General features: G+C 36.2%; 2 protein-coding genes across 4 annotated transcripts; one reads left to right on the forward strand and one right to left on the reverse strand.

Moving 5' to 3' along the window:
• Positions 1 to 206: 206 nt before the first annotated feature.
• On the forward strand, positions 207 to 3668 carry LOC111381594 (putative serine/threonine-protein kinase). Of its 2 annotated transcripts, XM_023005390.1 has the most exons (7): positions 207 to 525; positions 741 to 856; positions 976 to 1192; positions 1358 to 1595; positions 1682 to 1832; positions 1938 to 2269; positions 2895 to 3668. In XM_023005390.1, the coding sequence occupies exons 1-6, from the start codon at positions 450 to 452 to the stop codon at positions 2247 to 2249; spliced, it is 1110 nt and encodes a 369-aa protein (XP_022861158.1). In that variant the 5' UTR covers positions 207 to 449; the 3' UTR covers positions 2250 to 2269; positions 2895 to 3668. The 2 variants fall into 2 exon arrangements, with proteins under 2 accessions (XP_022861158.1, XP_022861157.1); XM_023005389.1 differs by lacking the exon at positions 2895 to 3668 and having other exon boundaries at positions 208 to 525; positions 1938 to 2424.
• A 1206-nt stretch (positions 3669 to 4874) lies between these two features.
• LOC111381589 (tocopherol O-methyltransferase, chloroplastic-like) lies at positions 4875 to 10890 on the reverse strand. Of its 2 annotated transcripts, none has more exons than XM_023005383.1 (6): positions 10310 to 10890; positions 6870 to 7039; positions 5746 to 5850; positions 5417 to 5620; positions 5240 to 5342; positions 4875 to 5146 (listed from the first exon to the last, which is right to left on the reverse strand). In XM_023005383.1, the coding sequence occupies exons 1-6, from the start codon at positions 10740 to 10742 to the stop codon at positions 5040 to 5042; spliced, it is 1122 nt and encodes a 373-aa protein (XP_022861151.1). In that variant the 5' UTR covers positions 10743 to 10890; the 3' UTR covers positions 4875 to 5039. The 2 variants fall into 2 exon arrangements, with proteins under 2 accessions (XP_022861151.1, XP_022861150.1); XM_023005382.1 differs by lacking the exon at positions 10310 to 10890 and adding an exon at positions 7845 to 8375.
• Positions 10891 to 23784: the final 12894 nt, after the last annotated feature.

Genomic DNA, 23784 nt, shown 5'->3' on the forward strand with positions numbered 1-23784 from the left:
AAAATTCTATTATTATTATTATTTTTTATTTTTTCAAATAATGGTTGTCCAATTGGGGTTAAGTTTTTGGGGGTGCGGGGGGGGGGAGGGTTAATGACCGGACCATTTCTCTAATAAAATATAATAACACGTTCACAAGTCTAAACACGTTTGATCGCAGAAATTATCAAGAAACTGCATCAATCTTCCCAACGAGTAAGAAATAGCAGAAAATTTAACGACTCAATTTAGTCCAAATCAATGGGCTTGGCTATAAATAGTATAATTCTCACCATAAAATTCCCTCTCTTCATTTCTCCCACTCACCCACCCACCCACACGCCAACCAAACTCGTTCCTACTATTTTTTTACCCAGTAATACACTTTCACCCATAATAAAAATTTAGTTGTTAAATCCCAGATCACAGAAAACCCAGACAGTATCAAGGAAAAACAACCTCAAACAAACATGAAATTGTCTTATTTTTTAAGTTGTTTCAACACCAATCAAAGCCAACAACAACAAGAAGAACAAGAAGAAACAGGTACGTTGAGAAATCCTCCATGCAGTTTGATTTTGTTTAAGAATGTCATGATATAAGAATCAGTGTTCTAAAAAGAGTAGATCCAGCAAGGCGAAATCGAGATGTAAAAAGCGGAAAGTGTGACTAGATGACAAGATTAGACAAGCTTTTTAGAACATTGATAAGAATATATGAGTAATTTTTTCTTACATGGACTAAACTGAATCCTAGAGCAGGGGGTCAAACTGTTTCCAATTCAAATTTTTCGGTATTCTCTTACAATCAAATCAAAACTGCCACTCAGGGATTTAGACAAAAGATTGGAGAGGGTGGATTTGGTTCTGTTTACAAGGTAATAAATTAAGTTGACGTCAAATGTTCTGATTTTATTTAGCACTGCGTGCCAAACACGTCTTTTATGCAATTTTTTCTTGAATGCTAAAGTTGGAGACTGGTTTGGTCAAATTATAGGGTCGGCTTCAAGATGGGATTTTTGTGGCAGTCAAAGTTCTATCTGTTGAACTGGAATCAATGAGACGAGAAAGGGAATTCATATCTGAGATTGCAGCATTATCTGATATTAAGCATGAAAATCTTGTTACTCTCCGAGGATGTTGTATAGATGGAGCTAAAAGACTTTTGGTCTATGATTACATGGAAAATAATAGCCTCTTGCACACCTTTCTTGGTAAACACTATTCGATATGTTGTTTAATAATGAAATTCATCGTCACTTATCCCATCTTTGTCGAACTACCTCATCCTAACTTTTCAAAAAATGGGTGGCATTGAGAGGTTCAATCAGAACGGATCTTGGTTTATTTTGATACCATGGTTGTTTCTTGATCAACAGGTGGGGAACGTAATAGGATGAAATTTAGTTGGACACTGAGAAGAAACATATCGTTAGGAATTGCGAAAGCGCTTTCTTACCTGCACGAAGAAGTCAATCCTCATATTATACATCGGGATATCAAGGCGAGCAATATACTTCTGGACGAGAATTTTACACCAAAACTCGCAGATTTTGGTCTTGCTAGGCTGTTCAGAGAAAACATGTCACATATTAGTACTCGTGTGGCAGGAACTATGTAAGTGTACTCTGTGAAATCGGGTTTTGTTCATTACCGAATGTTGTTGTTGCTAATCGTGTTTCTTACTGTTATGAATGCCAAAGGGGCTATCTTTCTCCAGAATATGCAACCAGTGGACATTTGACCAGAAAATCAGATGTCTACAGCTTTGGAGTATTGCTACTAGAAATTGTCAGTGGCCGGCCGGTCATTGATTACCATTTACGATACGGAGATCAGTTCTTAGTCGAAAAGGTAACAATTCCGAGCAATAATAGAAGGCCTTATTACGTGGCAACTTGATTTCTTACGAAAAAGAAATGAGGAAACAAAACTCATTTAACATAATTACCCGTGCAGGCATGGGAATCGTACAGTTCTAATAACCTGTTGGAGCTAGTGGATCCTGTATTGAGCGGAGATTTTGCAAAAGAAGAAGCCATTCGATTCATAAAAGTCGGGCTGCTATGTGTGCAAGAGACGACCAAGCTCCGGCCTAGAATGTCAAGGGCCTTTGAGATGTTGACCACTGAGATGGAGACAGAAGAGGTTGAGATATCACGGCCTGGAATAGTTGCTGATATGATGGAACTTAAAATTCGCCAGAAACAGTCGTCGCATTTTTCATCTTCTCAGGCATCCAGTAGTACGGGAAGCTTCCAAGCTCGATGACTCATTATGACGGACTAGAGGTAAATAGAATTCAAGATTTTTTTTTTTTTTTTTTAAAACAAAATTTGGGCATTTTCAACATTTTTCTAATGAAGTACATATGGACATGACTCCCAGGTAATGGAAAAAACGGGTAAATAAATAACATAAATGAAACAATATTTATTATACAGAAGCCATCTTCTTGCAATTCAATAGATTTGACAGCAAGGACAATGATGAAATATAAAAACATAGTTCCAAAGATATGCATAGCTCCTGGCACGCCATACGCAGTTACGACCACCGTCTGATCGAAACTGCAAATGGCATACAAGGAGCCAGGCATAGTTACAGGTGGTTATTTCATGCACATAGTAACATACCTTAAAAGATACAAAATGGGCAGTGCAGGACTAGAATTGGGAAACCAGAAGTTATTGAGGACAGATATGTATTTACCTTTAAACCTGAGAGAACCGTTTGAACTGCATTTATAAGGAGAATGAATGGTAGAATCATGAATTCACCAGGCCCCCACTCAACCCTACTCAACTTTTTCAACTATTACTATCTAAATGCTTTTGAGTTGGCGGTGTAGATAAGAGCTAATTTGCTGAAGAAATGACTTAACCTGAACCATCACTTCCTGTTTCTTTTTATCAGTAGACACATTGAGGGCATCAGCCATCAGAGGAAAAAGTGGGGGGGCCATTCAATTTTTACAAGTGCCCCTTGGATTGTTTTTGAGTTCACATTTTCTCTTGCCAGCACCAAAAAGTACTTGTTTCGTTTGGGAGTGCTTGGATGAGGGCTGGCTTAGAATCTTGGATTCTAATTCTTGGCAAGATTACTCATTAGTGCTTTCTATTTCATTTGATAAGATTAATCTAACTTTATTAAAATAGTTATCAACAATTTAACATGATCAACTCTTGAACTAAAGGATTTAAGTGTTGCGGACTAAATGAATTGGACAACTTCATCAAACTGATGCAAGAAAACTTTGATTTCTCAGTCAACAGATTTTCGCGATAAAAGTAGAGCTTCTCTCAATACATATCTAACTTGTTCATAATCCACAAAAATTCACACGAACCCGGAAAAACTGGCTAGTCTTTGCCACCAGAGACAATGGCAAACATGTCCAAGAATAATGCTATTTATCTAAAGTGATGATCATCATTGGTTTATGTGATAGTGGAGCAATGCCATACTGTTCAATAAAGAAAAATGCATTCCAACTTTACCGAAAAATGTTTTAGTGGCCCCACTGTCACATAGATAAATAATGATCATCGCTTTAGATGAATAGTATTAATTAATATACAAAATAATGGCACAAGACAGCACAAGACAGGAGATAAGAACACGGATTATAATGTACTTTTATCTCATAATTTTATTGACTAATATTCATATTGATTCAGAAACAAAAGGCAGGCAATATCCCTTTGTCATTCGAGAACAGTAAGTTGCAGCTACTAGACTTAGTATTTTTTGCTAATTTATCATTTCTATATCATTCAAAATTTTCATTATTATAATCTCAAATTGTTAGTTCAACATTTCCAAAGATGTAAGGAGACGACACGATCCACATGTGACATTGCATGCCAAAACTTTGTGAGACATAGTCCGAGCATTTCTATGTTTAAAATAGAGAGAATAACTGGCGCAAAAGAACCCTAACATTTACCGGTTTTGTGCAAAAAACTCTACCTTTTATTTTGATGCAATATCCCTTAGATCAAGCAAACATTGTGGAAAACAACTTTTCTCATTTCCTCTGTTAAAGCCTACCCTCCTCTTTAAAAAATAGAAATTAAATTTTTTTCCAAAAAATACCTTTCTTCACCGCCGCCATGATCACCATATCTTTGTATCTCATTAAACCCACCTAAGTACCCCTTTACCACACCATTGCCACCCCCTCACACCACCAACAGAATCAAACCTAAATCCAGGCCCATCTCCGCCATAAAATCCTCCAATCCACCACTATCACCTGATTCTTTTTGTTTATTAAAAAGATGAGGGTAAATTTTGTGATTTACAAGGCTTTAATGGAGAAAATGGATGAAAGTATTGTTTTTTGCAAAGTTTGGTTGATGTGAGGGTACTGCGCCAAAATGAAATATTAATATTGCTAAGCGCAAAGTAGAGGTTAGGATTTTTATTTTTTATTTTTTTGCGCTAGTTACCGAAATAAAAATAAAAAGAGAAGCGGTCTATGTGCGTCACAAAGTTTTGAACTCAGAAGCGGTAAAACTTAACCCATGGTAGGGTTGTGACCAACCTTAGGCGCTTACCTAATTTGACATCCCTAAAGATTGAACATTTCTTCTACGGTTCACTCTAGATGCATCACCCGTCCAGTATCTATAACGGCCACACTAGTAAAGAAACTCCTAAAGTTGAAGGTGCATCTATTGCTCTATAATCCACAAACCTTTCACATGGAAGTAATTCTTTCCCATCGCCATAACCTCCTTTCGACCCTTTTGCCCAAGTTTAAAGTTTTAGCGCACACGCAAGCTTTGTAACAAAATTCTTCAAACATATCCTAAATATGAAAAATAAGCCTCAACCCACGCACCCCTCTTTCGTTCTCCTTTCAACAGACAATTTTGGAACAATAAGATATGAAAAATTGAGGTGAATGATTTGCCATTATACTTTGAATTGTTCAACATTCAATTACAGGAGCTTGTTTAATTTCTAAAGAAATCCACTATCAGAATTGGACAAATCAAATTATTTTCTTCAAATAAAAGTATAGATAATTTTTCAGAAAACTTGATATCAACCTCATGACACAGGCTTCCGACATGTAATGATAGCGAATTTGATAAGACCCTTCTTGTATCCTTCGATCATGAATGGCATGGCCAGTGCTCCTTTAATCGTCTTCCATCCTAAAATCCAAGCGAAAAGTACAACATAAACCACCAAAAATAAGATGAAACTGAATATTCGGTTAATGGGATTGTAAAGGACATTGGATTTACCACTTCTTAACAATGAGGCGATTCCTTTCCATGTCAACGCTGACTTTATTACTGCTGGCCAAAACGGGGCAACATACGCAGACCAGTCTGCAGCTTTAATATCCTGGCACAACAGTTCGGGTCGTATTTTAGATTTTGCTCAACATTCAAGTGATAATGAATGGATTAGACCATTACCTGAAGAGAGAGGGATTCAAGTAATTTTACATAATCTGCTGTAGAACACCATGCAGGAAGATAAAAAGCGTCACATATCTTGTTTAACAGCTCTTTCTCCTCTGGACGCAATGATTCTTCAGTAGGGGAGAGATTCCTATGACACCACGTAACTATAATTATCGTCCCACCTGGAGCTGCCACTCGAGCCAGTTCATTGACAAACTACCAGTACGAGAAGGCAAGGAGGTAAAATCACAATTGGATCGGTCAAATGAAAAAATAATAATAAATAAATAAATTCTATGTAAGTATCAGATAGACTAGGAAGGTGATAGCAAAAATAGAACCTTTGATTTGTCTGGCATGTGTTCTCCACTCTCCATGGACCAAACCAAATCAAATTGCCCATCCTGAAATGGTTGATTCAATGCATCGGCTACTTGGAAGGAAACCTATTTAATAGTGTGAAACCTCATGAGCCACCATAAGCGCATACTGCGAGCCTACTTTAGCAAAAACATAAGATTATACTGCCAAATAAAACTGAGCAGATAAAATAATTTGTTAGAAGTCAATCAATCCATATATGCAGCATGGCACCAACAAAAAAGAACCATTTTACCCTCAACGCTTGATTAGAAATCTATATATAGGCATGGATGCAAAATTTGAATAGCTTCCTCCCGAATAGCCATTTCTCCTCTTGTTCCTTATAGAGCATCAAATTATTAAGTTTAGTAGGGAAAAATCCTCACTCGGTATGAGGAATTTTTTAATCATCATTTAGAGGTCAACATCCTAGTTTAGTGAGTACAAAACCCGGAAACTCTAATGGAAAACAAAAACTGGTTTTACCAGAGTACGGCCCAGTTTGGAGCCTTTTAAATCAATGTGATTTTTTGGTCATTGAGAAATCACGATAATAAGGCAGTCACACACCCCTTATCCAACACAAAAGAGCAGAAACAGTCAAAATTCAGTCTCTTTACCAGATTGGTCCCGAAATCTCACTCAAAAGGTGCTGAGTTGGAATCTTGGCTAACTTTTAGTCACTCCTATAACACACAGCTAAAGTGTTCTCCATGGATATGCTAACTCTGAATTTTCTAATGACTGCTATGGCATAGAAATTGGTACAGAAGAACTGTAGCTCTGATCAGAAATTCCATTTACAAATTCACAGAAACAACATCTACTCAGAAATCTCAGAATTGGCGTCTTCATTTTCATCAAATAAAATCTTTCTCATTTTCTATCCGAATGACGATAGCTACGAAAAGTAAATTGACACATTGAATCACAACTGAGATGTAAATTTGCAGCTACCATAGGCCCCTGAAAATGGATTCTTAGATATGATCTCGGAATAGAAATTAAATGAATATCTCTGTTTGATCTAAACATGTCTTTGCATTTTTTGCAGAAAATAGACTTCTAACTTAGAAAAGGCAAACTAAAATCCTCTAGATACCTTGTCGTCTAATCCTTGAGCAGCAGCAAGAGCTTGCGCCCTCTGTGCTTGCACAGGGCTTAGAGTGATTCCTTGAGATCTCGCCTCATATTTCCTCGCCAAGTACCTTGAACTACCTCCTATACCACAACCCACATCAACTATTTGTCCTGGTTTCTGCATTGGATCGTCTGCATATAATGTCATCCACACAGAAAAGGTAAGCTTTGTAACTCGTATGCATAGAAAAAAGCTAGTGAAGGTGAAAAATCCAAGTAGGTAGTAAGGGAGATGAATGTAAGCTTTCACCCTGAAGCCACATGGGAATAAGCTTATATAAGAAAAATGATGACTGTAAATTAACCAAAGCTATAATGTAAATTTTCTTAAACACCATAAACCCAGAATAAATAAACAAGCTTTTGTCTTCATGGACTAGATTCTATAAGGAAATTTTAATAGGGACTGACAGCACAGTTTATAATCTGAATAAATAATGAATTAGTTAGCAACTCAAGCATTTTTTAGCATTGAAAATCAAAAATTAGCCGTTCAAGATTTTTACTTCTCTGTTTCACTCTATCCATTTAAAACCATTGATAGTTAATTCTTCAAGAAATAAACATGAAAAAGCATGCCCAATTCTCAGTTTCAACTTGTCTTAAGGACAGAAATAGAAAGGAAATGGCCAAACTAAGATAACAATAACAATAACAATGATACGAACACAAACTATTCGAAAATGGAAAATAAAACGAGAAAAGTTGAAAGGTGGGATAATTCAAGTAAACTCGGACCTTCCGAAATGATTTGCAGAAATTAATTAGTTGACAACTTTTATCCGTTGTTTACATCTAAATGATTAAGTAATCTAACCATTATCTTCTTAAAAATTCGGGACCTTTCTTGCATTCTTACACACCACTATCCACACATAACGTTCTAAATTAAACTAAATTTACTGGTCCATAACAAACAAGTAATTACGACACGAACCAGAAACGGAAGCGAAGCGGAGCGCCTCCTCGATCATGCGGATTTGAGCGGAGCGGTGGTCGGAGAGGGAAACGGAAGAATCCGGCTCGTAGAATCCATGGTGCATATGGTCTCCCCATATATTTTCCCATATTCCCGACGATTCATCGTAAAACTCCGCTATCCCCTTTTGCAAAGTCTCCGTCGCCGCTGCATTTACAGTCGTCCGCATCCTTCTACCACCACCACTACCACTTACGGCCGTAATATATCTTCTCTTCCTAATCCTAATCCCAGTCCCAAAATCCTTTGTCCAATCACTACCAGCACTGCTCAACACCTGCACAACAGGTTCATTCCGGCCAATTATCTGAACTCTGCTAATGAAAGTAGGGTGGCCCGGGGCCCTCTGAAGCGTAGTGCCAGATTTGCAGCTGCTACAACTACCAACCATCGTTACTTTTTCCGATGAAGACAAAAGTTAAAGAAAGTGCGTCTTGCTGGCTATGAACGTATTAATTGTTAATGGATTTAGCAGTGCACATTAAAAAATATCTCGTAAAAATCATCGTACGAGATTTTTTTTTATATGAAATAAATAGAAAACTATCCTCTGTTTGGGATTTCTTTTGCTATAATTATAAGTTGGTAGGAATATGAGGATAAAATCAATGTTTCACTTTGAAAATAAAAAGTTTTGTATTATCTACTTTGCTACAGAACAAAATAATTATAATTCAAAATTATATAGAGCCCTGTTTTTTGGCCTAGCCAAACAGGGCTTTCCCATTATATATGTATTTTTTGACAACCACATGGAGTTTATGATCTAACTGTAAACTACAGAAGAATAATCAACTTCTTATGTGGTAATATGAATGTCACGTTTACACGTTATTCGTGGGTGTTGGAATCACGTGCAAAAAGCAAACATTCCAAAAATTGGATAGTCCATGTTTGGTATTAAATTTTTATCCCAAAAAATTAATGTTTTAATCATTATTTCATTATTCAAGCCGTATTTTTTTACTTCGTCTCTCACATGTAAAATTCACTTTTCTCTTCAATAGTTAAAAAATTAATTCTCAAAATCACTATCGAACAAGAGTATCCCAAAAGTACAATGTACTTAGCGTGTATTTGTGCCACATAATAAACTTGTCAAATAAATTGAGACTGAAATTATTGAATTTCATATCCCGAAAGTATTATAATTTTTCTCACTATCAAAAATAAACTAATCGAGTAAAGAACTCAAATCAACAACCTAATAAGAGTACAATTTTGATCGAAGCCTTTATCTCGAAATCTTACCACCACCTTTAAATATAGAAGATAAGATATGTTAATAATTACCACTTTATTAAAAGTTTCAATCTTCCAAAGATTTCAAAAGTACTAATTAATTCTCTATCACATTTAAAAAATTCTTATAAACAAGATAAAATTGATGAGATTTCAAATCTTCTTCTACTTTTTGGAAAATAAATTTTATAATGAAATCACATTCAACCATGCAAGAAGTTTCTAAGAAATTAGCTGAAAAAACTTCCTAATCTCGAAAACAATTTTTAACTTTTCAAAAATAATCTCGATCTTCCTCGTCAAAATGGGCAAAAAATTGTGTATGGTCAAGAATCTCGTCAACTTTGTTTGAATACATTTTAATATTTTAATTAAAGAGTGATACAATCATTTTGGATGACTACATGACAATAGTTAACAAAATTGAGCCTTTTTTCTTTCTTTTTTTTTGTCTCCCATTATGATAGAAAATATAGAGTTTTTAATGATATTTTTTGAAGAATGTGTGGTTAAAATTTAAAGAAACTTCATTGGTTTGTGTGCAAAATATTTTATTGTATAAATGTGTGATGAAGATTATTACTGTAACAAACAATTTAATTTGTTAAAAAATGACAAACAGGAGCTTAGACAGCAAGCATTCACTATCTACCATAGATGAGTGGATAGTATTAAAATTAAATTTGTTAAAGTCTTGGTTCTCCAATTTTAATTTCATTCAATTGTTTTATTTTTAAATTTTAAGTTAATAAAAAATCATGTATATGAGCTTCAAATAAAATGAGATTTTTCTTGAGTAACATTTCAATTCATTTTCTCAAAGAAGTGATCTCATGCCCACGCTCATACACATTAAACTGTAAATAAAGTATAAACGACAGTCCATCTTAAAAAAATAACAATGATACGAACACAAACTATTCGAAAATGGAAAATAAAACGAGAAAAGTTGAAAGGTGGGATAATTCAAGTAAACTCGGACCTTCCGAAATGATTTGCAGAAATTAATTAGTTGACAACTTTTATCCGTTGTTTACATCTAAATGATTAAGTAATCTAACCATTATCTTCTTAAAAATTCGGGACCTTTCTTGCATTCTTACACACCACTATCCACACATAACGTTCTAAATTAAACTAAATTTACTGGTCCATAACAAACAAGTAATTACGACACGAACCAGAAACGGAAGCGAAGCGGAGCGCCTCCTCGATCATGCGGATTTGAGCGGAGCGGTGGTCGGAGAGGGAAACGGAAGAATCCGGCTCGTAGAATCCATGGTGCATATGGTCTCCCCATATATTTTCCCATATTCCCGACGATTCATCGTAAAACTCCGCTATCCCCTTTTGCAAAGTCTCCGTCGCCGCTGCATTTACAGTCGTCCGCATCCTTCTACCACCACCACTACCACTTACGGCCGTAATATATCTTCTCTTCCTAATCCTAATCCCAGTCCCAAAATCCTTTGTCCAATCACTACCAGCACTGCTCAACACCTGCACAACAGGTTCATTCCGGCCAATTATCTGAACTCTGCTAATGAAAGTAGGGTGGCCCGGGGCCCACTGAAGCGTAGTGCCAGATTTGCAGCTGCTACAACTACCAACCATCGTTACTTTTTCCGATGAAGACAAAAGTTAAAGAAAGTGCGTCTTGCTGGCTATGAACGTATTAATTGTTAATGGATTTAGCAGTGCACATTATACGAGAGATATTTTTTATATGAAATAAATAGAAAACTAGCCTCTGTTTTGGGATTTCTTTTGCTATAATTATAAGTGGGTAGGAACATGAGGATAAAATCAATGTTTCACTTTGAAAATAAAAAGTTTTGAATTATCCACTTTGCTACAGAACAAAATAATTATATAGAACCCTGTTTTTTGGCCTGACCAAACAGGGTTTTCCAACTAGACATGTATTTTTTGACAACCACATGGAGTTTATGATCTAACTGTAAACAACTGAAGAATAATCAACATTTTATGTGGTAATATGAATGTCACGTTTACACGTTATTTGTGGGAGTTGGAATCAGTGCATATTTGATATTAATTTTTTTATCTCAAAAAATTAATTTTTTTAATTATTATTTCACTATTCAAATCGTCATTTTGACTTCTTTTCTCACGCATAAGATTCACTTTTTTCTCCAACGATCAAAAAATTAATTCCCGAAATCACTACTGAACAAGAGTATCCCAAAAGTACGAAGTACTTTACGTGTGTTTGTCCCACGTAATAAACATGTCAATTAAATTGAGATTGAAATTATTGAATTTAATAACCCGAAAGTATTATAATTTTTCTCACTAGCAAAAATAAACTAATTGAGTAAAGAACTCAAATCAACGACCTAATAAGAGTACAATTTTGATCGAAGCCTTTATCTCGAAATCTTACCACCACCTTTAAATATAGAAGATAAGATATGTTAATAATTACCACTTTATTAAAAGTTTCAATCTTCCAAAGATTTCAAAAGTACTAATTAATTCTCTATCACATTTAAAAAATTCTTATAAACAAGATAAAATTGATGAGATTTCAAATCTTCTTCTACTTTTTGGAAAATAAATTTTATAATGAAATCACATTCAACCATGCAAGAAGTTTCTAAGAAATTAGCTGAAAAAACTTCCTAATCTCGAAAACAATTTTTAACTTTTCAAAAAATAATCTCGATCTTCCTCGTCAAAATGGGCAAAAAATTGTGTATGGTCAAGAATCTCGTCAACTTTGTTTGAATACATTTTAATATTTTAATTAAAGAGTGATACAATCATTTTGGATGACTACATGACAATAGTTAACAAAATTGAGCCTTTTTTCTTTCTTTTTTTTTGTCTCCCATTATGATAGAAAATATAGAGTTTTTAATGATATTTTTTGAAGAATGTGTGGTTAAAATTTAAAGAAACTTCATTGGTTTGTGTGCAAAATATTTTATTGTATAAATGTGTGATGAAGATTATTACTGTAACAAACAATTTAATTTGTTAAAAAATGACAAACAGGAGCTTAGACAGCAAGCATTCACTATCTACCATAGATGAGTGGATAGTATTAAAATTAAATTTGTTAAAGTCTTGGTTCTCCAATTTTAATTTCATTCAATTGTTTTATTTTTAAATTTTAAGTTAATAAAAAATCATGTATATGAGCTTCAAATAAAATGAGATTTTTCTTGAGTAACATTTCAATTCATTTTCTCAAAGAAGTGATCTCATGCCCACGCTCATACACATTAAACTGTAAATAAAGTATAAACGACAGTCCATCTTAAAAAAAATTGGGAATATGCAGCCTCCTGGAGCATAACCTAGTGGTGCAAAGAACAAGAGTGAGGTAGTTTTAGCCTTGTTGGTAGTCGCAGTGTGAGGATTCGATTCTTGAGATATGGAATTGGATTCTTTGTAGGCACCAGTGTACGGGCAAGATCTTGTTCTCTGGTCTGTTGAGGCACATCCCGCAATTTACCTCTCTCACGATACTACAGGGGGCGAGACAGTGAGCGCCCTCAAGGTTGGGGTTCAACCTTTAAAAAAAATAAAAATAAAAATTGGGAATATGTGGACAAATGATTTGGTTAACAACTTAAGACTGAATTTATAGAGATGTTATTGTGGAGATGTTAACATATTGATGTGTATATCTAGGAGGGTGTCTAGGAGTACTTCTCGCCAAACTGTAATGAGAATTTTGCTCGATCTATAGCACGTAGGTCCCATGTTGGCAGTAGTTTTTAAAATAAAAAAAATGAAATATCGAAAATGCCAATCTATCATGACAAAAGAATTAAATGATAAGGGTAAAAATGTCATTCTGTCGAAAAATGGTCCAACATTTTTAGCTGCACATCTGACACATTAATTAACGCATTGCAGCCCGAGTCCCACTTACCTCATCCAACGGTCAAAAAAAGCATTTCACAGGTGTAGACATAAAAAAAATAATAATAAAAGAAAATAAATCAAATGGATTGGGTCGATTTAAATCACTAGCCCAATTAAATTTTAAGTCTACTAATGATCATAAAAATCCAAAGTCCCATATCACATTTTAAATAAATAAAAAAATAAACAAACAAACAAACAAATAAATAAAACCATAATTACTCAATTATCTCTTTTAATTAAATATAATTGGGTAATTACCAAAATTTGCACAAATTTTCTCCTATAAATGGACCAATAGTCCATAAAAGAAGGAGGAGGTGAAGAAGAAACAAGAAAGAAAGCAGTGAATGCCACGAAGTGCTGAAAAAATTTTAAGGCCGAAAGAAGGGAAGAAATTCTCTAAAACCTAAAGTCGGTGAACCCCAAGAAGATTAAAATCTTCTTCAAATCAAATAGGTTCACGCCAAATTCAAGAAGATTAAAGTTTTCGTCAAATCAAATCAAATTCAAGTCCTAGTACAAGCCTCAATATTCAAGTTTTGAACAAGTCAAGTCTCGACAAATCAAATTTTCAACAAATTCTCGAAGGTCAGGATTCAAGCCACGCGACCTATCATCTTCAAATATTCAGATCATTAATCAGAGGATTTTTACAATTTTGCAATTACAAGAAAGTCAATATCACTTGTATTTATCAAAATACAATTTGTAATGATTTTTGTATTTTAATACATGAAATTTCGTTTTACAAATTTTTTTGGCACGCCCGATGGGACCTTCTTGTCCTATCATCTTTTGATCTTAAAATTTTCAAGTTTCAACTACTACATCAGCAATAGCAGGCAAAAAGGCGAAACAAACTATGACTCATCTTGAAAAGACACTTGCCAAACTCTTTCACGCGACCAAGGGACAAACAAAAATTGGGAAAACTCAACTGGTCATACCACTAAAGAAGTTCTCCAACAAAGGCAAAATGAAAATTGCCTTCAAGAAGCCAAACTCTCATTCGACAGAAAAGACCACGAGTTCAACGAAAAGTTCTCGTTCCGGCTCCATCTCCAGTGGTAGATCCTTATCTGGATCCCCTCATGCCAATTCTCAACAAAAGTGGGAAGATGATGTCTCATCTGAAGAATCACTTGAGCGAGTGATGGTTACAGAAGCGGTATCGAGCTTAGATGACCGAATTCAACAAATGGCCTTAGCCATTGAAAAGCTAACAAAGTCATTGAAAGACAAAGATGCATTGATTGCTGCACTCATACACAGGCTAGAGTCGCAAAATCCACCGACTAAAGAAGATCTGGAAAATTCAGGATCTTCCAAAACCAAAGAGTTAGACGTCCAAGAGTCCCAACAAAAGCATGATATGCACGATCGGAAAGTTGTTCAAAATGTGTTGCGTGACATCACTCAACTCTCCGTTGGCTCTCTGTCCGTCCAACAACTTCAACATATGATTGCAGACACCATTCGTGCCTAGTATGGTGGTTCACTACAATCTTCTTTAGTGTATGCCAAGCCCAATAGTCGTCGAATCGACAAAATAAAGATGCTACTCGATTATCAACCTCCAAAATTTTAGTGTTTTGATGGAAAGGGCAACCCAAAGCAACATGTTGCTCATTTTATCGAGATATGTAACAATACAGACACTTACAATGACACCATGGTGAAGCAGTTCGTACATTCCCTCAAAGATGTCGCGTTTGAATGGTACACTGACTTACCAATAGGGTCAATTGATAGTTGGGATTAGCTTGAGAGAGAGTTCCTAACACGCTTCTACAGCACCCGACGAATTGTCAGCATTCCAGAACTTGCTCGAACAAAACAAAGCAAGGAAGAGCCTATTGTGGAATACATTGAATGCTAGAGAAACCTCGTACTTAATTGTTAAGAATGAATAAGCAAAGCATTTTCCATCAACATGTGTGTACAAGGTATGCATTGGGGATTACTCTATAATCTCCAAGCAAATATGCCTCACTCATTCGAAGAATTGGCGACGCATGCTCATGACCTGAAGCTCCAAATTGCAAGGCAAGGAAGTTATTTACCGAGTGATCCACGCAACAAGAAAGATCCTAAGAAAGAGATAAAGAAGGATGCCAATGCAAGTAAGTCCAAAGAAGCTATGGCGATTTCTACTTTCCCTGCAAAGATAGCCTTCCAGGTGTCGAGCTCGAACCCAAAACCAAAGCCAGAGTTCATACCTAACAAAAGACAAGTCCAGAGCAGAGGTCATGTGACTCTGAAAGAACTTGAAGGAAAGGAGTACCCGTTCTCATATTCTAAAGTTTCTGGAATTCTAGATCAACTCCTTGAACAAAAGATAATCGAACTTCCAGTATCAAAAAGACCTGAGGAAGCTGGTAAGATCGATCGTCCTAAATACTGTAAATTTCACAGGATCATTAGCCATATAGTAGAAAAATGCTTTGTTTTGAAAGATCTTATTGTTCGCCTGGACAAAAAAAAAATAAGATCAAACTTGAAACTGGAGAAAATCCAACAGTCGCCTGCTCGATGGTTTCATTTGGATCATTTAATCCAATTCCCATTGCAGGAAAAACAAACATTTTCTAATATACAAGATGCTTGTAAATCCTCATTTAAGGAGTTTGGACCCTAACTTTCAGAAGAAGCCATCCTAGTGAAGTTTGAGGTAGATGGAGAAATCACTATCAGTTATGTCTATCCATGGATGGATAGACCAAATGCACCCAATCGTCCAACCTTTTATGAAATTATGACAGGAGACTTGAATGTTTGGGATTCTGACTCTGAATCTGAAGACGAGATTGATAACGATTGGTCCATCTTCATAATGAAGAAAGAGAAATACCGAATGTCAAACAAAACAGGTAAAATATTACATTCTGTGCCTCTCGTAGGAATAGAGCTGGAGGGATTGGGTAAAAAAATTCAACACAATAAAGATGAAACATTAGAAGAAGATCAGGGGGCATGGACCATTGTGAAAAGACGTCGTTGAAAGGCTCCACAATTCCCAAATTCTAATGCTTGTGATAAAAAATCAAGACCAAGGAACAATCGAAGAAGGTCTAAAGCCAAATCAAGAGAATTCACTAAATCGGTAGGGATTGAAATTGCCTCACGCGTTCCTCCCAGACTGCCAACCTTGGGTGATTATTTTTCCAAGGGTTTCTTTGATAAAGAATGTTTTACCTCCAATGTTATCAATGTAGAGATGAAAAATGCATCCGAATAGACTTCAAAACTGAAGAAAACTATCTCACGGCTCAATAATATTCCTGCCAATATGACTCTAGCAAAGTCTCTTAGTCTTCCTTTCGATGATCAGATGGCTTTGGTGGCAGTGTTTATCGATCCGAAAGAATATAAAGGCAAAGTTTTAGAGCATATTGGATCCACAACTCCTCAAGATTGTATGGCTGCCATAACATTGGATGATGAAGATTTATAGTTGGGTTCTCGTCCACATAATAGGCCGCTGTATGTTAGCGGTTAAGATAAATCGCATAATAATTGATTGTGGATCTGCTGTGAAATATTATTCCGGTCAAAGCAATGAAGAAAGTTGGAATTAATGTTGGCGATCTATCTAGAAGCAAAATCACAATTCAAGGATTCAATCAAAAAGGTCAGCGAGCCATTGGCATGATTCGCTTGAAGCTGCAAATAGGAGAGTTATTCTCCTCGGCTCTTTTCCATGTCATTGATGCCAAAACATCATACGAGTTACGTCTTGGACATGTTTGGCTATATGAAATTGGAGTGGTACCTTCCACTTGGTACCAATGCTTCAAATATAGCCGAGACACAGAAGTTAAATGTGTGGTAGCTGAATCTAAACCATTCCTTGAAGAAGAACCTCATTTTGTTGATGCCAAATTATACATGGAAGATGAAGAGTGCAATTCTGCGGGGTTGATAATGAGTGGATTTAAAATCATAGAAGATGCAAATGATCATGATACATCTAGTGCTGCCCAATCTCATCAACTTAGTAAAGGCGAGTCAAAATTTACATCCGAAGGATTCTCTAAAGGCAAAAAATCTCAAATAGAATCAACTAATGTTGAGGTATTGAGAAAAAAAGTTAACTCTTCCAATACCTAGTATTCCAAAATTGCTTCTGCCCCATCAACTCATAGCTGTTCGAGAAGAATATAAACCTACATTCGAGGCTTCGACATCCGTTCTAGACATATCAAAACTTTGTATTTCTAACTCGTTCAAACAAGAAGCAGCTCCTGAATCAAAACAGACTTTCAAAGGATGTTACAATCCTCAAGTCAAAAAGTTGTTTGAAAATGCCGAGTTTGGAAAAGGAGAGCCTCGAAGATTAGGTGATCTTGATGTTGTCCTTTTAGGAGGACGCATCCCTTCTAATTTTGATGCAGCCTTAGTGTCCCGATCTAGGTATGGTTTGGGATATGATCCCAATCCACCGAGGAAGATAAAAGTCAATTAGTTTTCTTCAAACCCCATCATGGTTCAAATTTATGAGGTTGCAGAAGAGAAATCAGAATATTCGAGGCCTTCAGTGTTCGATCGAATTGAAAATGAGAATACTAGAATTTCAGTATTTAAAAGGTTAAAAGGAGAACCCTTCCCAGTGGTCGACGTAAAATGTAAAGCTTCTGTCTTCTAAAGGTTAAGCCAAGATTCTTCTTCTTCTACTCAAATTAATAGAAATGCACAAGCTCCCCGTTGTCATCCCAAAGACAATCTGCATTTTCTCGACTTGGAATTAAAACTTCTGATCCAAATCCAAAACCACAACAATCAAGAAGAAGATGAAGACATCAAAAAGTTCACCCATCTCTACAAGGTAATGAAGATAATGAAGAAATATCTGTCAATCACATAGACTTTAAAGAAGGTGGACAAGTTACTGTGGATGACTTGAAACAATTGAACTTGGAGATCGAAGAAGACCCAAGACCAATGTTTGTAAGTGCCCTTCTTAGTCAAAAAGAAGAATCTGAATACATTAGTTTGCTTAACGAATACAAAGAGGTGTTTGCATGGTCTTACAAGGAAATGCCCGGGTTAGATCCTAAGGTTGCACTACATCACCTTGCAGTAAGACATGGAGTTCGACCAATCAAGCAACCTCAAAGAAGATTTCGACCAGAATTGATCCCTCAAATTGAAGTAGAAGTCAACAAACTTATTGAAACTGGATTCATACGCGAAGTGAAATACCCAACATGGATTGCAAACATTATTTCTGTAAAAAAAGAAGAATGGGCAATTAAGAATTTGCATTGACTTTTGAGATCTGAATCAAGCATGTCCGAAAGATAATTTTCCACTTCCGATAACAGAGTTAATGGTGGATGTAACTACCGTGTATGAAGTCTTATATTTCATGGACGAATTTTCTATATACAACCAGATACGGATGAACTCGAAAGACGAGGAGCTCACATCATTTTGTACCCCTAAAGGCATATATTGTTACAAAGTTATGCTTTTTGGATTGAAAAATGCGAGGGCAACCTACCAGTGGGCAATGCAGAAGATTTTTGATGACATGCTGTATAAGAATGTGGAATGCTATGTGAATGATCTTGTTTTCAAAACAAAACAATGTGACGATCATTTGCAAGATTTACATAATGTTTTCAAAAGATTTTAAAGACATCAACTGAAAATGAATCCGTTGAAATGTACATTTGGCGTTATTCTGAAAAATTTCTCGGCTTCGTCGCTTGACACCGGGGCATTGAAATAGATCAATCAAAAATTGATACCATAATCAACATACCAGAGCCCAAAAATGTACGTGAGTTGAAAAGTCTTCAAGGAAAACTTGCATACATTCAAAAATTTACCTCTAACCTGGCTAGACGATGTCATCCATTCACAAATTGGTGAAGAAAGATGTACCATTTGAGTGAGACGACGCTTGTCAAAATGCTTTCCAAAGTATTAAGCAATATTTGTCTCGTCCACCGGTACTCACAGCTCTAGTCCCAGGAAAGTCACTGACTCTTTATGTTGCAACACAAGAATATTCTTTAGGAGCACTTCTTATCTTAGTCAACGATGAAAGAAAAGAGAATGCACTATATTACTTGAGCTGGTGACTGGCAGGCGCTGAAATGAAGTATTCACCTATTGAAAAAATATCCTTGCGTTAATTTTCGCAGCTAAAAAGTTGAGACATTATATGCTATCACACACAATCAATATCGTTTCAAAGATTGATCCATTGAAGTACATATGTCTAGGCCAATTCTCTCTGGAAGGATTGAAAAATGGGCACTACTATTATTTGAGTTCGATATCAAATTCATTCCACAAAAGGCCATTAAAGGACAAGTTTTGGCAGATTTCCTTGCTGACCACCCAATTCCAACGGAATTGGAACTTCAAGTAGATCTTCTCGATAAAGAAGTTCTATTTTTTGAAATCATGCCATCATAGAGGCTATACTTCGACGGGGTAGCCCGAAGTTATGGTATCGGAGCAGAAGTAGTCTTTGTCACTCGACATGATCTCGTCATGCCCTACTCTTTTGCTATAATAGAGAAATGTTTAAATAACGTGGCGGAATATCAAGCCCTTATTCTTGGCTTAGAAGCAATGTTAGATATGAATATCCACTAGCTGGAAGTCTTTGGAGATTTAAATTGATAATCTACCAACCTTTAGCTGAGTATGAAGTCCGTAATTCAGACCTGAAACCATATTATGAATATGCATCAATGCTTATGAGACGATTTCATTCGGTAAAAATCAAATTCGTCCTCAGAAGTGAAAATAGAGAGGCTAATGCCTTAGCTAATTTGGTTGCTATTTTGGCTAGGTGAGATAGAGACTTCTCTCCCTCCATATTAATTGCTCAAAGAAAAGTGCTTCCGTCGTTGCTACCCAGTGACTTGGAAGAAAATAATAGTGTTGAGGTATTCGAAGATGAGGAAAGAGAAGATTGAAGACAGCTGATAATCGATTTCCTTCAACATCAAAAGCTACCAGATAATCCATAACGAAAAACAAAAATCAAGAGGCGTGCCTCTCGCTTTATCTTTTATAAGGGAAAACTTTATCGATGATTATTTGATGGAGTTTTCCTTTGATGCCTAAGTGATGATGAAGCAACACAGGTCGTGGAAGAAGCCCACTCTGGAATTTGTGGTGCCCATCAGTCTTGACCCAAACTCCTTTTTTGAATAAAAATGATGGGATATTACTGGCCAACTATGGTACAAGACTCTATGGATTATGCAAGAAAATGTGAAGCTTGCTAAGTCCATGTGAATTTCATCCATCAATCTTTGGAACCATTACATCCGACAGTAGTTTCATGGCCGTTTGATGTATGGGGTCTTGATGTAATTGGACCTATAACTCCAAAGTTTTCAGCAGGGCATGCATACATTCTCCCCCGGATCGACTACTTCTCTAAGTAAGCTGAAGCCATACCATTGAAGGAAGTAAAGAAAGAAAATGTCATAGATTTCATTCATATCCAAATCATTTATCAATATGGTGTCCCGCGGCATATCATAACTGATAAAGTACGCAGCAAACAAAAACAGCGAACATACATGCATTTCATGTCCTAGGCAATATGTCTAAAAAATCACCAGCTGATGGTGTGTTTAGGAGGCTGATGTTAATATGAGAAGCTCCAACTTCGCCTTTTGAAGGACTTAGAATAGCTTGAAGCGACCTTGGTTCTACTGGTCGTCTGATTTTGCATATTTAAGAAAGAGGAGTCTGAAATTGAAGATTGTGACATAAATCAAATACAAGCAGTACATTAAAAAATAGAACTATTCCTGATCTCTAGAACTTTCATCTTCTAGAGTTAAAGTCTTTCCCAGTGCTTGTGATGCTCGATCTCCGGGACTACTGTGATTTGGAATCAAAATCTCTTTTGGTACCTTATCAGCAGGCTCAGAGGTAGTAGCAATCTTTGCTGAGGGACCTCTAATTTTGATTCTCTTAATACCTCTTTCATTTTGCTGGTTTGGATCTCTCTTTCGAAAGCCTCTTCAGGAGCAACATTTGGAGTGTTTAACCCTCTAGCTACGACCCTGTTCAGAGTCGGGCCAAGAATAAAGTCACGACTTTCACTAGAAAATAAGACTTGCACCTGGACCCTGGTCAAAAGTGGCAATACTTCGCTATTCCACCAAGCCTGGTATTCATCATCAACGTTTTTATGTATATTCCTCACATACTCTGAAATATGAAATACATACCCACTTTTCGTTCGAGTCAATGACAGCCAAACCCGATACATGTCTCCTACACTAGGGGGTGATATTCAACTTTCTTGGTGAACCGAAAAGTTTTTGTCTAAAGCTAAATTATTTCGCAAACCTGTGAGGATTATATGCCTCAAGAATGAAAGGTGAATTTCCTCGACGATAAGAAACAAATCCAGATAGAATACTTATCACGAATTCTGAAATATCTGCAGACCTTGGTTGGTCATCCATATGTACATCAGGATGAGACGACGATGGTAATGGATTCCAGCAAAAGTCATTGGTGTTCATTGCTCCACGGATAAGTTCTTGACAATGAACAACATTTTTCTCCCAAGACTGAAAAGCATTCAAAGTGCCAGCATATCTTTGAATTATAGGGTGAGAATAACTCTTGTCCACATGAACATAAATACTACGGACAAAATAAGTTGCCGCCCAAGCATAAAGAAAATGTCCAGGAAATGAATGTGAAATTGAGTCAAGGTCTGGGTTTGTCTGATAGTTGGATGTTTGTGTAAATCCACCATAAATGCTCGCCAATATAGGTGGAACTAGATTATAAGTGTATCTACCTGCCATTCTAGAAGATGCTTTAAAGGTCTTAACTCTTATACTTTCGTCCCCAGATGGAAGAACAAAGCGACAAAGCCATAGGGAGAGATATGCTACTATCTCTAATTCATCTTCTTCTTCCATAGACAGAAAGATATTAGCAAATTTCTCCAATGACGTCGATCTCCATGAGTAATGTCTCTCGGCTTGTCTGCCACCACGGGCCTCCGTATTTCCTTCGATGCTCTTTGGTGATGCCTCTTGAATGAATTTAAATTCATAGCATTCTTATAATTTTTGTGTTGTCGATAATTCTGGACACAACCATTCTCATGAAATCAAAATTTTATCCATTGTTCGTGAGTAATCTTATCAGATTCATTCGCATAGACAATCAGTGTGAAAACATTAAAGAGGTATAGACAAGACTTGGGAAGATGATCTGTCAACTCCGAAAGGCTTGGGACTACTTCCTCATAGTAATGACCCATGATCGAAAGTTCGCTTATCTCGCGAATGTCCCAAAGTGAATTGCCAATTTCACCATTGACAATCACAAAGGTGTTGGTCTCTGAACACCAAACCTCACAAAGAGTTCTATAAATAGAGTTTGGACGATGGTAATCTTTTGTGCAGAACCGACTGCAAGAGCTAACTCACGAAAATTCCTCTTGTTAGAAGTTTTTAGACCCATAAAGACCACTCCCTCCCAAAATTTTGGAAGAAAAGAAATCTCTCCTCGACTGACCAATACATTTCCCCATCGTATTTCTCTATTATCAATCATCTCACAAATTACAGCCTTTTAGATGCACTCTATGCTCTGGGAATGATGAGACGGAAGACACAAAAAGGGAATATGACTGCTAGAGCGGTTGGACTTGCCAGCATCCAAATCCTCGTGACATTCACTAATGGTGGGCATATGCAACTCTGACAGTGGTTCCAGAAGATCAGGAGAATGATCTGTCGTTGGCTTATGAACACTAAATTTAAGTTCACACGCCAGTCTAGGCATGGTACTTCATATCAGTATCTTTGAAACTCAGATAACTTTTGCCTTGATTTTTAAGTTCTACAATTTCGTGTATGTTAGAGTACACTTTATCATCAGAACTTGTTCCAGCCATGCCTAAAAAAAAAGTTAGCTAAAAAAGAAAGGGGGCAGTAAACCTCTTAAATTGGTTTATCGTCTAAAATCACAAGTCTTCCAAATATGTATGCGGCCTCTACAAAAAGTACCTTGGAAGGTCGAGAGAACAGGTCCTGGCTCCTCAACACAAAGTGTCTTGGATGGTCGAAAGAACGTGTCCTTGGTCCTTAGTCCTCAACACAAAGTGTCTTGAACGGTTGAAGGAACAGGTTCTTGGTACCTAAAATGAAGTACCTTGATGATAGAAGGAATCAGTCATTGGTCCTTAACACAAAGTGCCTTGGATGGTCGAAAAAACAAGTCCTTGGTCCCCAACACAAAATGTTTTGGACGGTCGAAAGAACTAGTCCTTGGTCCCCAACAAAAGTGCATTGGATGGTGAAAAATGGCAGTCCTTGGTCTTCAATGTGTACGAAAGTTAGCAATTTTGAGTTAGTTCATAATTATTTATTTCCTGAATTCATAAAATAATTGCAACATAAAAAAATTAAAATCTACACGAAGAAAATTTTGAACCTCAAAATCCTTGATTCGCTCTAAAAGGTTGAATCCCTGCAAAAAAAAATGAAAAAAAATGAAAAAATGTTAGTATCGACTTTAATAAAATATCCACATTAAAAAAAATGTAAACAGCAATAATAAAATACAACCCAAAATGAAAGGAAAAATATATATAAAAAAAAAGGAAAAAAAAAAGAGAAAGAAAGTAAAACCAAAAAGAAAAAAGAAAAAAAGTGTTACATGTGTGTGTAAAAAAAAAAAATGTTAAATGCATGGCAGAAAACCAAAGTCACTTTGATATATATATATATATATATATATA

Source organism: Olea europaea, unplaced genomic scaffold (genome assembly GCF_002742605.1).
Source record: "Olea europaea var. sylvestris unplaced genomic scaffold, O_europaea_v1 scaffold2335, whole genome shotgun sequence".
Lineage (NCBI taxonomy): Eukaryota > Viridiplantae > Streptophyta > Magnoliopsida > Lamiales > Oleaceae > Olea > Olea europaea.